This window comes from Leuciscus leuciscus (genome assembly GCF_965113295.1).
Source record: "Leuciscus leuciscus genome assembly, chromosome: 12".
In the NCBI taxonomy this organism is placed as follows: domain Eukaryota; kingdom Metazoa; phylum Chordata; class Actinopteri; order Cypriniformes; family Leuciscidae; genus Leuciscus; species Leuciscus leuciscus.
This window is the reverse complement of record NC_138736.1, coordinates 38,118,970-38,135,736: the sequence shown is the minus strand read 5'-3', so window position 1 is coordinate 38,135,736 and position 16,767 is coordinate 38,118,970. Positions and strand designations below refer to the sequence as shown.

The 16,767-nt window shown below is 38.9% G+C and overlaps 1 protein-coding gene across 2 annotated transcripts in view; it reads left to right on the top strand.

Moving 5' to 3' along the window:
• Positions 1-16,550, top strand: part of LOC309510596 (histone deacetylase 9-B) — a 28,569-nt gene extending 12,019 nt beyond the window's left edge. For both annotated transcript variants that reach the window (XM_082185456.1, XM_082185457.1), the window contains exons 6-11: positions 6,809-6,940; positions 7,117-7,223; positions 8,997-9,119; positions 11,617-11,761; positions 12,565-12,782; positions 14,566-16,550. In XM_082185456.1, the coding sequence (XP_082041582.1) occupies positions 6,809-6,940; positions 7,117-7,223; positions 8,997-9,119; positions 11,617-11,761; positions 12,565-12,782; positions 14,566-14,862 (1,022 nt within the window). In that variant the 3' untranslated portion in view covers positions 14,863-16,550. The remainder of the gene's footprint in view (positions 1-6,808; positions 6,941-7,116; positions 7,224-8,996; positions 9,120-11,616; positions 11,762-12,564; positions 12,783-14,565) is intronic.
• Positions 16,551-16,767: the final 217 nt, after the last annotated feature.

Below are 16,767 nucleotides of genomic sequence, written 5' to 3'. Positions count from 1 at the left end.
ACAATGCAATGTCATATATATATATTAGACCTAAACACATTCATTTGATCTTGTTTTCCAGTACAAATATCTAAACATTCTTAAATCAAGATACTTGAGAAGCAAAATTACTTAAGTCTTATTTTCTGAGGAATATATCAAAATTAAGTGAGTTTATGCTTAATAAAACAAACAAATAAATCTGCCAGTGGGGTTAGAAAAATACACTTAATTCAACGAGAAAACACGATTATTTTTCTTAGCCCATTGACAGATATATTTTCTTGTTTTATTAAGCATAAACTCACTTCATTTTGATGTTTTCCTTCTCAAGTAAATGCATCTTGATTTAAGATTTTTAAAATATTTGTAATGGAAAACAAGACAAAAATACTTTCTTTGCAGTGCAAACTTTCTCAACGTTGTCAACAGAACGTTCGTTCAAAGTGATCTGGTCTTTAATAATGTTCTCAAAACCTTTGTTCTCATAAACCTTTGTGCATTATTAGTTTGTTTGACCAAATGCATGGATGTTTGTAGTTTGTTTGCCCTAAATGCAGCATAATTTCGCTGCTGTCTAGGTAGGGCACTGATTAGGTTTTGTAACAGAGCTCAGTGACCTGATGTGTGTTCTTGCTCCGAGCTCGTGCAGAATCTGACAGCACTGCACGAGTGTCACGGGGGCTCGGTGGAGGTGACACTGCCTAAATGTTTGCAGATGAATCTGGCCGATATTTAATCACTGGGGTCAAGGGTCAACTGAGCATGTCACTGAGCCCGGTGGCCTGTGGGCAGAGCTAAATGGGGCCGGTGAGTGACCCTGTTTAGCTTTAGGGTCAGTGTGGTGAGAATGACCACGCTTGTGCCCGCTGTGTGCCCCGGGGCGGCCGGTGCGAAGGTTTGCAAACAATTACCCAGCGGAGGGGCTGTAGAGACGAGACCCGGGCCGGACCGAGGGGTTCCTCGGGACGGGACGGCTCTCTGGCCCCTAATCAGAACAGAGGTTAACTCGTCCTGGGGGCGTAGGTGGCTTTGGGTCGCATGGTTGCGAATCACCTCAGATGAGTGTTCAGGATGGTCGTTGTGCGCATTTGACCTTTCAATTGTTTTTGCATGTTTTACTGTCGGACAGGTTAAAAAGTCTGAGTGCTTAATGTTTTAAAAGTTTGGGGTTAGCAGAAATATTACGATTATTATTATTGTAGTATGTTCATGCTCACCAAAGCTGCATTAATTTGATCAAAAGTACAGTAAAAATAACAATAGTGTGAAATATTATTATTACGATTCAAAATTGCAATTTATTACATTTATTTATTATATAAATGTAATTTATTCCTGTGATCAAAGCTGAATTTTCAGCATCATTACTCCAGTCTTCAGTGTCACATGATCCTTCAGAAATCATTCTGATATGATGATTTGCTGCTGAAGTCACATTCCTGATTATTATTAATGTTAAAAACAGTCGTGCTGTTCATATTGTTCATATTTTAGTGGAAACTGTGATGCATTTTTTAGGATTCTTTGATAAATAGAAAGTTCACATGAACAGCATTTACATTATACATGTCTCTACTGTCACTTTTGATCAATTTCAAAAGAAAACAAACGGTAAAAAGTAAAAGTGATGCTTGTCTTTGCAAACACCACAAAAAAAAGTACAACACGCTCACTTTTCCGGGAACTCGCATTTGAGTCAACATGATCTTCAACCTCGGATATTTTCTGCATATTTCGGCGTCTCGTAGCGAGGCTGATTCCGAGATGAGTTTGCAGAGGAAGGTGATACGCCTGACTCGATGATAAGACTGAAACCCTTTTCAAAGGAAATGTAAATATAGACCTGGTTTTCATCCAGGCACTGTTTTCACGGAATTTCCAGCATGGCCTGAAAACTGGGAAAGGGGGTCCTGAGGCTCAACGGGCCGGAATACCGCAAACCCCCTGGGAGATTTTTCCTGAGCGCAGGGGTTTGCGCCGCATCGAAGATCACGAAACCGTGGGCCGTCTTTTCATCCCCTCTCAATAACTCAGGTAACAGCTTTTAAAAAGAGGCCCGTCCGGTACATTAGGGGGGGATACAAAAACAAAGACGCAAAAGCTGAAAAAAACTGAAAGAAAAACAGCCTGCTTTTTTGTCAATGGAATAATTTGTCTACGCTGACAAGACAGTCTGCAGGGCCACTTCCCGTGGCTCCGGTTTCAGGCCGTAGATCAGAACGAGCAGAGATAGAGCAGGAGCGGCCAATTAAAACACAAAACACCTCCCTGTGCCTGAACAGAATGATTTTTATGACTGTAATCACTCCCACAACGAGAAGCTTTGCATCCAACATTCAAGATGTTTAAGCACGGCTAGTAAAAGATGTATGAATTGAAATATCAAACATCCTGTATGTAGACTCTCCTTGATGTTCTGAGGCCTCATTCCCGGTAGATTCCCGCTCAGATTCGGCCAGGCGGGGTGATCATGAAGGTAGCGTTTGTTCTTTGCCCTGGTCAGGACCTTCACGGCTGAATGATTGACAGGTGTGAGGGGGGGGTGGGGGGTGGGGGGGGGATGCTGAGTGGTCATGATGTGCAGGCGACAGATCTGTTTGTGTAAGAGAACAGCGGGAGAGACACTGGAAAACTGCTAGTGCAACTATGACTTACAACTAGTGATTTGGACAAACTCTTAATGCCAAGTATTCATGTTTAGCGTTTACTACTTTACTAAAAAGCAAAAAATAAATGTTCAAATATACATTTTAAATATACTTAAAAAATGATCAAAACATACATTTATAAAAAAATTTTTATTAATTAACTTATGTTTCCTCATGTGTTGATATCTTTTTTTCAATGTAAATATATTTATATTGTCCAAAATGTATTTTAAACAAATATATTTAGTGCATTTACATTAAATTGAAATGTATTTTTTTATCTTTAAAATACATAGCCTAATAAATTTAGCCATTTGATGGTTTAAAGAAAATATATTTTAAATTTCAGTAAATATATTTTCCTAAACCATGCTGTTCACAACATTTATGTATCTTATACAGTATATTCTACATATAATTTGGCAAGAAAAATATCTTTTTGCCGTATAGAAAGGAGGGAACTGAGTCTAGAGACAAAGCCGTTAAACATCCACCTAGCAACAACCCAGAATATCCATGCAACCACATAGCAACCCCCTGGCAACCACCAATACCATCATAGTAACCTCATAGCAACATGCTGTAAACAACTTAGAATAATCTGTGTGGTTGCAGTTGCTAATTTGTTCCAACAACCACCCAAGAATGTGCTCAAAACTGAATAACACTTTAGCAACCACATCGCAACACCCTGGCAACCATCAAGAACATCATAGTAACCTCATAGCAACATGCTATAAACCACTCAGAACACCTTAGCAACTGCATAGCAACCACACAAAACATTCTAGCAACCAAACCAGGAATGTGCTTAAACAGCTAAAGAGCACTTTAGCAAACCACATGGCAACACCATGGCAACCATCTAAAACACCATAGTAACTTCATAGCAACATGCTGTAAACCACTCAGAATCCTAGCAACTTCTTAGAAACCACACAGAACATTCTAGCAACCACACAGGAATGTGCTTTAAGAGCTAAAAAACACTTTAGCAAACCACATAGCAACACCCTGGCAACCATCTGGAACACCATAGTAACCTCATAGCAACATGCTGTAAACCACTCAGAATCCTAGCAACTTCTTAGAAACCACACAGAACATTCTAGCAACCACACAGGAATGTGCTTTAACAGCTAAAAAACACTTTAGCAAACCACATAGCAACACCCTGGCAACCATCTGGAACACCATAGTAACCTCATAGCAACATGCTGTAAACCACTCAGAATCCTAGCAACTTCTTAGAAACCACACAGAACATTCTAGCAACCACACAGGAATGTGCTTTAACAGCTAAAAAACACTTTAGCAAACCACATAGCAACACCCTGGCAACCATCTGGAACACCATAGTAACCTCATAGCAACTGTAAACCACTTAGAATACTTAGCAACCGAATAGCAACCACACAGAACATTCTAACAATGACCCAGGAATGAAACTACTGAAGAACACTTTAGCAAGCCACTTAGCAACACCCTGGAAACCATCTAGAACACCATAGCAACCACATACCAACACCCTGGCAACCATCATAGCATCATGGCAGTAAGTTTTGCATGGGAAAGAAAGAACCACTTACATTATATTCAAACATATAAAAATCTATTTTTTAAAACATTACTGAAATTAACTCAGTATCAGCCACCAGTGACTTTAAATTATGCAGATCCTTACGATTTCACAGTCGGAGCAATAACTGTAGTGACTAGGGTATTTTGGTGGGATCTGTTGTAATTGAGTGCTCTGTTGTGAGGTGTAGCGGGTAACAGGGTGTGCTGGGGTTGTTAGCACTGGTAATGTATGTGGTGTGTATGTTCTCATTCCTCCCGCCATATGGAACTGGTCAGCAGCAGCTAAACAAGTCTCACAGGTGCACATGAGTTCGGTGGACGGACCCCTCCAGCCGTCACCCGCTCATGCCTTGTAACCCCGTCCCACAGGTGTTTGTTTAAGGAAGCTTGAGTCGGGCAACACTGAAAATCCCCTTTAATGACGCGGCCCAGCGTAAACATGCCGACCGCTCTGCGTATTTTCCCTACGAATTAAAAATGTGTAAATCCTTCCCGCTAATTGCTGGGCAAATATTTTTGCGGTATTTTTCTAATAGCTCTTATTCATCATGTGTCAGAGAGAGTAAATTACAGTATTTCGCCATTGCCGTAATCTCTGATCTCGGCCCAGTTCTCCAGAAACTCAAAGCATCCGTTTCATTATGATCAGCCTTTTTTTTTTGTCAGCCGTCTTCCATTTTATTAATCAATGTGGGGCTCTTAAATTGCTTGTAACAGATTTTTTGCGTTTACAGCCAAATATGACCTGTTGGGTTTTCCCCGCACGACAGCCGTAGGGTTACAGTAGTGCTAAAAACTTTGGGAAGTCAAAACTTAGTTTCTCTGGAAATCAGTTGTATCCTTGAACTATTTGCATGATTGTAAAGTCAAACACATTCAAAAGGCCTCACGTTTAAGTTGTCTGTGCGTATGTTCACTATTTATCCCCAAAAGTATAGGCAAGTCTGACAAAACCCACAATTAATTATTCATCATTTAGAATATTCAAAGGAACGTTTGTTTTTGTCAACAGTTTATCTCTTAGGGGTAGGATGTAGTCACTTTATTTTAATTATAAATACAATTATATTTCAATTTGATTTAATTATTTTGTTGTACATTTTTATTACAAATACAGTTATATTTAATTAAAATTCTATATTATTTTGTTATAATTTAGCATTTTATTTGTATTATAAATACAATTATATTATTTTTTAGTAAATATTTATTTCATTTTTGTTATAAATACAATTATATTTAATTTCAAATTTTTTGTTTGTTATTTTTTATGTTAATTTATTACAAATACAATATTTAATTTTAATTGATATTATTTTGTTATAATGTTGTATTTCATTTTCATTATAAATATGTTTAATTTCAATTTTGTTTAATATTTGTATTTATTTTTATTATATATTTAATTTTATCATTTTGTTATAATTTTTTATTTTATTGTAAATACAATTACATTGAATTAAAATTTTATTTAATTATTTTGTTATGTATTATTGAATTATTTATTATAAATACAATTATATTTATTTCAGTTTAATTATTTGGTTATAGTTTTTTGTTTTTATTTTATTATTATTTATTATTCTCACCGATAAGTCTTTGCAATAGTGTGTGTGTGTGTGTGTGTGTTTCAAATTCCTTCTCTCGTTTCATCTCTGTCCTCAGCCCACAGTGTGTTGTAATCATGTCGGTCTCCTGATGTGTGTATCTTTGATGCCCACTCAGCGGTCAGACGGCGGTAGGTGGCGTCTATAGGGCGGCCTGAGTAAAATCCAGGGAATTTTGGTACTTCATAGGTCATAGTGGTACAAAAAAAAGAGGATTTCCCCTTTTTTCCCAAGCCAAATCTGCCTCTGTCTGTGCCGATATCTCTGTGTTAGTTTAAACATGGCTACCGTAGAGGTTTGTGGTTGGCAGGCTGGCAGGTACTGGACTCCTACAGCCAGCGGAGAGCTGTTGGACAGATTTAATGTCCTCCAGATGAACGATAGAATTGATCTTCCAGTTCTTACCTCATTACAGCTGGGAGACATCCCAGAATTCCTCAGTGTGGCTGGACCCCGGCCACACATTCACTCAGCTGGTTCTGTGAGCTGCCTCGTCAGGCCACTTGTGTATGCATATATGTGAAAATGAAGTGACATTGAATTTAAAGCTATTTTAAAGGTTCCTAATTTTGTTTTGGAATCTCGAATAGGTTTACATGCACGCAAGGTCAAAAAACACTCATAATATACACTGCAGCATCAGCTCTTTTCTCACAGTGTCTGAAACGGTTTGATCAAGGATTCAGTCTCCCTAAGCCCCGCCTTTCAGAGAGTCTGCTCTGCTCTGATTGGTCAGAAGGCCCAGTTTGTTGTGATTGGTCGACTGCTTACAGCTTGTCGGAAACCAAAACGCCTTTTACATGCACAAACAGCTCAATTACACACCGCATGAAAAGTAATATTTGAAAAAGCATAATGGGGCTTTAAATTTGACATGTATTTATTCAAAAATGGATAAAGACATTGTTTATTATCCTCTGAGAAGAGTAGATTTTAGAACTAAAACTCTGAAACTAAAACTAATGTAATCTGTTTTCTCTTTCCTCTCAGCATCTGAGCCCAATCTGAAGGTCCGGTCCAGACTGAAGCAGAAGGTTTCTGAGAGAAGAAGTGGACCTATACGCCGCAGAGACGGCAGCGTTCTCGTCACGCCGATGAAAAAACGAACTTTAGAACTAACAGGTGAGCGAACAACAGTTGCTTGAGCTAAACATCCATCTATCTGCAACCTGAAACAGATAAACAGCCCTCCTGTCAGAAAACACAGATCTGTATGATTGATGTTTGATATACAGACCAATGAGCTTCAGCTGTGGGTGGAGCTCACAGTCAATACTTCCTGCTTTCCTCTTGTCTAGATTCTTCAGCCAATGAGAGCCCTGCAGGTTCTGGACCGAGCTCACCCATTGGCTTGTGCAGCAATGAGAACGGAGCATCATACCGGTCCAGCACCAGCCAAATTGAGGTACCAAAACTTTTTTTTGAGATTATATAAAATTAACCTTTCGAGTACTGCACAAAAAAGTATCAAAGCAAGTGGCAAATCTGCAATCAGATATTGATATATTGATACAGATATCAAAGCTTTTGTCAGAACTCGCTGACATTTCTGAGCCATTTTTGCAGTGCAGTGTTTTTTTGTGAAATGTTTTGCTTGTAATGTGGATTTGTGATGTTTTTCTTTTCTCTCAAAATAATTGCCATTTGCTTTGTTATATTTAATGCAATGTCATTCTTACATTTCCGTAGCAGTGCTCTCTTTAAACGAACAGGTTAACAGCCTTCAGCCACAGAGCTGAAGCTGTGGGACGGGTTTCATGCACTTGCGTGCAGTTTTGAGCCCATGATTGCATTTCTAGGAACTGAACCATAAACCCCAAAAACTGAAACTAAATAAAATCCTCCATTAAAGTCCCGTGCCTCATTACTCTTATCAGACTATGAGGTGAATGAGTCGGGCCCCCCGAATGATTGGTTGTTTGGAGCTGAGCGTACACAGACCCGGTCCCGGGACGCTCGTACCATCAGCCTGACAAACAAACACATGGAAACACTGCATTTAAAACCGCATTTGAAGTTGTAGAGTTCTAAGTTTGAAGGTGTGATTATGTGTGTGTGTGATTATGTGTGTGTGTGATTATGTGTGCGTATGCGTGTGTGATTATATTTGCGTGTGTGCGTGTGCGTGAGTGTGTGTAATATGTGCATGTGTGTGTGTGTGTGTGTGTGTGTGTGTGTGTGTGTGTGTGGCAGTGCTGTGCTGAACTAACTGTGACAGCTCTTTTCCGCTGTGGTTTCTGGCTGCGCTGGCGTTTGGGGAAGGGGGTGAGGGGCTCTGGGATGGTGAGGTTTATTTCTCCTGTGAAGTTCTTCCCAAGCATTTCCTCATGGGCAACGGGCCAGCGTACTCTCCTCCTGTAGGCACACACTCTCCTCCTGTAGACACACACTCTCCTCCTGTAGACACAGCCTATTGAGTTCATCCTCACACGAGAGACGGCTAAACCTACAGCTGGACGTTAGTGAGGGTGTGTGATCATGAGATTTCACTGCTTCAACTATGACCTAAAGATGATATCACATCATTAACACACACACACTGTTAACTGATATTGACTGACAAGGGGCAGAAGTAAATACCCATAACACTAGAAAACACCTAGCAACACCCTAGCAACTACTACAGAACATTTAGAAAACTCTAGCAACCTTCCGGAACTGCATAGAAGCACACAAAAACATTTACAACAACACCCTAGCAAGCACATAGAACACCCTAGCAACACCCTAGCAACCACTAGAGAACATATCCAGAACTGCATAGAAGGAGACTAAAAACCATTCAAAACACCCTAGCAACCCCTAGGGAATATTCAGAACACTCTAGCAACCAGGTTTTGTCGGATCAGTGTGTTACACCTGACTGAACATCCTGAATCGAAGTTAGAATGTCTGAGAAGTGACGTGCTGTAATCTGGTCGGCGTTGGTCTGTGTCTGTCGGTGCAATGTGAACTGATCTTTATAGTTGTATGTTAGAATGCATTCTGATTGGCTCACACACACACACACCCCTCTGAACGCTTACGAGAGGTTACATCATTGACACTGCAGACTGGTGGTTATGTGACAGCGGAACCTTATTCAGATTGTTTTAAAGCATCACTATTGTTTCTCTGTGTGACGCTGCATTATACGAGGTGATGTAACGCAGTCTGTCTGTCTGTCTGTCTCCTCCAGCGGTGTCTGTCTCAGAGCGGCGTCCTACAGACGGATGGGTCCCTGTCCCTGTTGAATCTCTACACGTCCCCCTCTCTGCCCAACCTCACGCTGGCTCTGCACCCGGCTCACGCACACCTCTGCGTAAGTTCCTGCGCATCATAGACACGCATGAACGATGAGGTCAAACACTGTGAAGATACATAAACAAAGACAGTCAATGTTTCCTCTGAGAACGAACACGTCACAATATTCCTCATTTAAATAATTCCCGCCCAAGGCATATGCAGAATAAAGGGGCGGGGCCTGGTTGAGTTAGTTAATAGATTAAAAAAAAGAATAATTCTTATTCAGTATTTTTGTCTTGTTTTCCAGTACAAATATCATAACATAACATTCTTAAATCAATACTCTATATGTTTACTTGAGAAGCAAAATGACTTTATTTTCTGAAAAAAATATTTAATGCTTTTGTGCTTCAAAGAACTGAATATTTCTTTCTGCTTAAAACAAGTAAAAGTATGTCAGAGTGGTCAGAAAAATAAAAGTAATTCAAAGGGAAATTTTCTTTATTTTTCTGACCCTATTTACATTTTTTTTCTTGTTTTTAGCATAAACTCACTTCATTTTGAGATTTTTTTTTGAAAACAAGACTTAATATCTTGTCATTTTCATTCTTCAGTAAATTTATCTTGATTTAAGAATTTTTAGATATTTGTAATGGAAAATAGGACAAAAATACTGAGGAAGAATATATATATATATGACAACATATATATATATATATATATATATATATATATATATATATATATATATATATTGGCAAAGATACAAAAGTATGCAATCAAAAGTCAGAGATTTCAAACACTTTTCATCAAATGATTTTCATTTTCCACTGTAGCTTTGTAGGTCAACTATTGGCTCATTCAATTTAGAGGAACATCTGAGACACTGTTGATTCTTAAACGAGACAAGCTTTGAAAGAGCAACCTCTGAGAAACACGGCTTTCCTCTGGGAATCAACACAAAAGCAGCATCGCCAGCTCTCGTTCTGCTGCGCAACAGATATGAATAGATCTTGCAGAAAGAGCAAGGGACTGTGAGACGGTATTTTTAGGAGACAGTGAGACACAGAGTCGCATCTATTTGCGGAGAAAGCACAAAACACTGTATGAGGAATGTGACGGGTGCATTAGGAGGCAGCGATGAGACCAATCGCCTTTATAGCGCGCCGTGTTTTGAGAGAGATGTTTGCTGTTTGCTGAAGGTTTAGGTGCAGATCTCATTATCTCCTTTCACTGAGTGCTAGTGTTCAGTCCCGGCTGGATTAATGTACAGCCCCGAGGGCTCGTGACCTCTGACCCCTGGGATCTTTAGCCCTTGGGTAAATACGGCGCTCGGTTTAGGGTTTCAGAGTTTTAGAGTTTAGCATCTCGTTCATCACGGGCTGTTAAAAAGCTCAAGAAATTGTGTTCGGAAAGCGCGTAACATGCCAACAAATCAAAACACGGATCACTTTTACCATCCAGACGAGAATACTTTCAACACTTTCACATTTTAAAATAGTTGAATGACTCACGAGGGAGCTCTAAATGCAGCTCGGTAATTACGCGCACCTTGTGGACGCCGCCGACGTGAATGCTGACTGGATGTGTTTTAAAAAGAGCACAGTTATTAATATTTCATATGCATGAGGCATTATGTAAGTCACTCTCATGCTTGAGTTAAAATTTGTTTTTAAATGCAAAAGTAGGGGGAATGTTTTATGATTTAGAGCACGTCGCCTTTGGCTTCCTTAGATGAAGTTTAAAAGACTCTTAATATTCAGTAATATCATTATTATTTGACTGCACTGACACTATCGGATGAGAATTAAGGTGAATTATGACACCTCTGTAGAGCTGCTTATAGCCGAATCCAGTTTGTTTCATAACTGACTACATAATTGACCATGAATAATGTCATGTCAAGTCAAGTCATATTTGTTTATATAGCGCTTTTTAGCAGCTTTACAGAGATAACAGGATAATAATGCAAAAAAGTTTGTTTCCAGAAGAAAATAGCGTCACAGTCCAGCTTAAGTAAGTTCAGTGATGTTTCATTTTTGTTTAAAAAAAAGTTATTAATTTAGTTCATTTATATATATATATATATATAGCCGCTCTGGAGTAAACCGTGATGTCATCGTCCAGCTCAGTTCAGTTCTTGTATAATAGTGTCAATGCAGGCAGATCAATATTATTGTTGAATATTAAATTAAATGTTAAATTTAACGTCCCCAACTAAGCAAGCCAAGCCAATCGCAACAAAGGTGGAAAAAGGCGACAGTGTATGACTAGTAATTGTCTTCAATAACACTCTTGCCTTTTTTGTTTGTGCTTTGATCTGTTGCATCTTTACTAAACTAAAAGTTTGCATCATCGATTCTATTACTGTGATCTGCTTTGAAACAATCTGAGCTGCGTTTCTCAAACGCATCGTGAGCTGAGTTGATCGTAGAGCCCATCGGTGGCAACGGTTCTACAACTACTTACAATGCTGTTGAGAAACGCAACCCTGTGTTTAGCGCTACATAAACAAAGGTGAGCTGATTTGACCTGGAAGATGACTAGCGTTTGCCTGATCTCTCCTCTGTTAGACGGGAACGGCGCTGAAGGATCGGAGCACAGAAGGTCTGGCCGCGTGTCCCGTCTCGCTGGAGTCTAAAGTGAGCAACGGACAGCAAGCGCTCCTGCAACACCTGCTTCTGAAGGAGCAGAGACAGCAGAGGATGATCTCGCCTGGTGAGCAGATCTTACAGAACTGCAGACATCCCTTAACTATATAGACTTAAAAAAAATAAAAATAAAAAATAAAATGCCAAAAACACAACAAAATCACTCAAATCTAAATAGAAACAAAAAAATATACAAATCAAAACTTTTTTAATACTTTATGTGATTGGCCCTTAAAGTCCCCCTGTGGAGAAAATCCAGCTTTTAATGTTGTTTATGTGTCTATGTGGTGTTTTTAATATGCTTTAAGACAAACCATGTGTAAATTCATAAGTCGACAGCATTGCTGAGTATTTTCTGCTTAAAACTGCAGTGAACCAAAGACAGTCTCAAACACACGGTGTGAAATCGCTGGTGTTTCTGACGTCACAAACTACCTTGTAACCAATCAGATCAACGTGTGATCGACAACGAGTGGATCTCTGAGCTGAGTGAGTGAGTGGAGGCGGGGCTCATTTGCATATTCATAGGACCACGTATACTAAACCAGGCAATGGTGTCGAGTTACATTCAAGCTATTTAAGGCATTTTTCAAGGAATTTTTTATAAATATGTCATTTTGGTGATCAAAGATGAGTTTTAAGGGATACAGTGATTGACTACAGGGGGACTTTTATAGCTCTTGCGTTTTTTTAAAAGTTGAACTCATTTTAACTTGAGAGACGCTGCAAAAAATGCAAGCGCAATGGTTAAAGGCGTCCGTCTAGTGCGTTTACATTGAAAAACAATGTAAAAGTAGCGCAGTGGAATGGAGAAACTCGCTCCGTGTGAAGCGCTGATGTGTGGCTCATGTTTGATTTCTGTGTGTCCAGTCACAGGCAGCGTCCCCGTGCTGTCCTCGTCTCCTCTGGCGATGAAGGAGCGTGCGTCGGCGAGCGCTCGCGTCAGGTTACCGCGACACCGACCCCTGAACCGCACGCAGTCGGCACCGCTGCCACAGAGCACTCTGGCCCAACTCGTGCTGCAGCAACAACACCACAACTTCGTGGAGAAGCAGAAACAGTTTCACCAACAGGTTCACATCAGCCAGGTAACTTCACAAGACACCCAAGAATAATGCCTCAAACCCCACAGTAAAAGCTTTCTACAGTAAACACTCTGCATGCATGAGAAACTTTACAATTTTCTACATATTTTCACATGGACTCAAATAAATGGGAAGCAGTGAGTATAGCCTTTATTTCTATAGCACTTTATACAATACAGATTGTTTCAAAGCAGCTTCACACTAATAAATAGGAAAATAAAATAAAATCACTCTTATGAACGTTCTTATTAGAAGCTCTTATTATATGACAATAGTGTTATCATTCAGCTTGAGTCAGTTCAGTGTTGATTTAGTTTAGTTCAATAACAGTGTAAAGTTCATTAATTATGAAACAAGTTCATTTTAGCTATAAAGCTCAATAACAACATGTTGATAACTATAAAGCAGCTGTACAGAAGACGATATTGTCATCATCCTCTCGATTCAGTTCTGTCTGATAGTGTCAGTGCGGTCAAATCAATAATATTACTGAATATGAAGAGTCTTTTAAACGCTGGTGATTGAGGGTCATTTAATGGACAGTACAGCATCTAAACAAAAGCACTGTCATGATTTATCACTTTGTAATAGATTTACAGGATCTTAAATATACCAAAAAAGACTTGAAATGTCTTTAAATGAGTTGAGGTTTTCTTCAGTTATAATAGATAGATGGAGTTATGTTACATAAATGTGTCTTTCAGAGCTGGTGAAGGACTGCAGCATTTTCACAAGATTCCAGAGTGTCATCTGGAGTGTGTGCGTGTTGTGTGTGTGTGAGAGTGTGTGCGTGTGTATGTGCGCGTGTCTGTGTGTGTGTCTGTGTGCGTGTGTGTGTGAGACCCTGCAGTGTGTCAGTGTTCCTATTAAGAGTTTTAAGGGTCCTTTTCTCTTAAATGACTGTGTAAATGGAGCTGACTGATGCCTCGTTGAGACAGGAAGTGAGTTAATACAAGGAGAGGAAGTGAGTAAATCCCAGCAGGATGTTTTACTGCAGCTGCTTTTAACTCATTTAACATTCAGACAGTCAAACATTCAAGATTTTTTATTATAATTATTTATGTAGTTATTTATTTTTGTATTTTATTTTATTTTGGAAAATTTTCAGTAATGAAAATGGCATATTTTGCAAAGCTAGGTAGTAAAAAGAAAGAAAGAAAAGAAAGAAAAAGCTTTATTTTTACCCTAGTAATACACCCAGTTCTTTATTTTAGTCTTTCTTTCATTTCCTGAAGGCCTAGGAGAGGATTTTGCAGGCAGACGCTGGCGGCACTTTAACACACATGTATCCGCGTATATAATTTAGCCACTTTTCATTTTACACAAAACTTTTACAGCTGCTATTTTTTCGGGGTGGTATTATTTTACCCTTTTACAGCAGGACTGAAGCCAGACCGGGCGGCGTGTTCGGCGAGCGGCAGAAGACTGAGTTTATGACGGCTCTGACCACATTTACAAGAAGATATCCAAAAGAATGAAACAGCATGTTAATGTGTAACTTCTGATTAAATATGATGACACATAACTGAACTCAATGCTGGAATAGCAATTGTGACACTGTTTCAAGTACTTTTCCAAATTATTTTCTCCATAAGAATCAGATCAATTACCTCATTAGGTTTTAAACAGTTAGAAAATCTGGAAAAAATTATACAAAACTGTGCATCTAAAGTCTTGAATGTGTATTTAATGGAATGAACTACTCATCCCATGATGCTTTGCGAATGATGTAATTGAATCAGCATTATAAAACTCCTCTGTTTCTCTCTCTTGTGTTTTTCTGTAGGCTCTGTCTCAGTCCATCGAGCAGCTGAGGAACTCCAGCACTCATCTGGAGGAGGAGGAGGAGGAGGAAGAGCACAGAGAACCAGAGATGGCATCGCCCCCTGCTGGAGTCATCCACAGCCGCAGCTTCAGACACACACACGCCGAGCCCAGAGTGATCCGGCTGAAAACTGAGCCCGAGGATGGAGAGATCGAGGACGGGAGAGATGCAGGTGAAGAACAGAAGGAGATTTCAGCTCAGCTGAAACGAAGCGACGCCGAACGCAGTCTTGAAAACATGACGGAAACTGATGTTTGAAAAAAAAGAAGAAAGAAATGAAGAAAGAAAGAAAGGGCTGAATCTCATGAAAATTGTTATTATGTCCAGGTCATATTTAAAAAACAAAAAATAAATAAATAAACTAATTTCTTTTTGCTTAAAGAAAATAAAGCCTTAAACATTTTCATTGTGACTTATTTTTAAAATGAAATTTTTTAAACTTATTTAAAACTATTATATATTTTTTGCTTTGACATTTTTTTTTTATTACAATTTTGTAACTTAATTGAAACTATTATACTTTTTTTGCATTTTTTTTTTCAAATTGATTTTAAAATGACATTTTACTAAGAAGTTGGGAGATAACTACTGTAATACAGTAAAAAAAAAAATGATTTAAGCATAAATTAAAGGCAGATATTTAGAACAAATACTGCATGATGCAAAAAATACTTTAATACAGTAATGAATATTACAGTAATGAATATTTGGCAGCGATGGCTTTGCAAAAACATCTTAAATCTCACCTAAAATGAGCTTCATTTCTTTTGATTGTGGGGTGAAATGTGACCTGGACATTTTTGAATTGAGGTTCAACCAAAGAAAAAGAGAGATAGTAAGTGTTGAGAAAGAATCAAAGTGAAGTCCGATACTGAACAGAAAGAGAAAGTCCGCAGGTATGAGACTGAAATGTGCTCGTCTGTGTTCTGTGCGTCTGGGACGTTCCTCATGGAAACACTCACTCAGTCGGAGTTCGCCCTGTTAGTGTGACACTGTATGTGACCTCTGACCTCTGTCTCTGCTGTGATCTTCCTTCTCGGTGGTTGTTGTTGTTGTTGTTGTGTGTGAAGCTAAATAAAGAAAAGCAATGACCACAGAGCTTCATTTGCCCCCCACATTAAAGCAACAGTAGCACAGCAGCTGTGTTTCCAGCCGGCCTCGTGTGAAGGGTCGTCTGACTAGAGGAAATGATGCGGCCAGCTTTTCTTTTCAGTGTCTGTCTGAAGGGGTGACGCGCAGAAACCGTGATAAATGACGTCTCGAGATCACTGTGTTGTGAAACCGTATGCCAGTACATACACACACCACAGTTTAGTGAAGGAAAATCAGACTTTCAACTGCCGAAAGTAAATGAACACGTATTGCTGCGATGAAAACTACTGGGTTTCTCGATTCTGGTCACGATCGCGAGCCTGATTGAGACGAAACGCTCCCTTGCTGTTGTCTGGAGGCCGGATTCACCAAAATCTTCTTAAGAAGTTACGAAATTCGTAGGAATGTGCCTAAGTGCAATTGTTGAGAACATGTACGGCGCGCTCATATGTGCTGAAGCTGCCGAAAATGATGCTGTAATTACACATAAAAAATGAGGTCCCTATTCGACACGATTTACGGAATTTCAAATTCAGAACAAAGTCACATGATGCATAATCATTACCGATCATTGTTTATCGATTACTGGCGTTACTTTTAGAGAGCTACGCGTGCACATCCTTAGCGGTGTCAGTTTAGTTTCAGTGAGTTACTATTATAGTTTTCATTCATATTTTGAATTATTTTTTTCATTTTTTTTCATTTTCAACTTTAAAGTTTTATGGTTTTTGATGCATTTTATTAGTTTAAATGTATCTATTGTTTTTTATTCATTTTTATTTCAGTTTTAGGTATTTAGTTCAACAGAAAATTGAGAAATGTTGGCATCTTGTTGAAATAATTTAAGATTTTTTTTTTATGACACAACAGTGGCGTTTTATGGGCCTGAAAACACAAACTTTTGAAAATGGGTTTAAAAGTGCAAGTTTTTGAAAACGATACCATTATCGTCGAACTACTAAAACGCAAATTAGTGAAAACTAAGTGTATAGGCGCGTGTGTTTCTTTACAAAGTGACATCGCCAACTACTGGCCCGATGTGAATATTACAGAGATGAGAGCGACGAATTT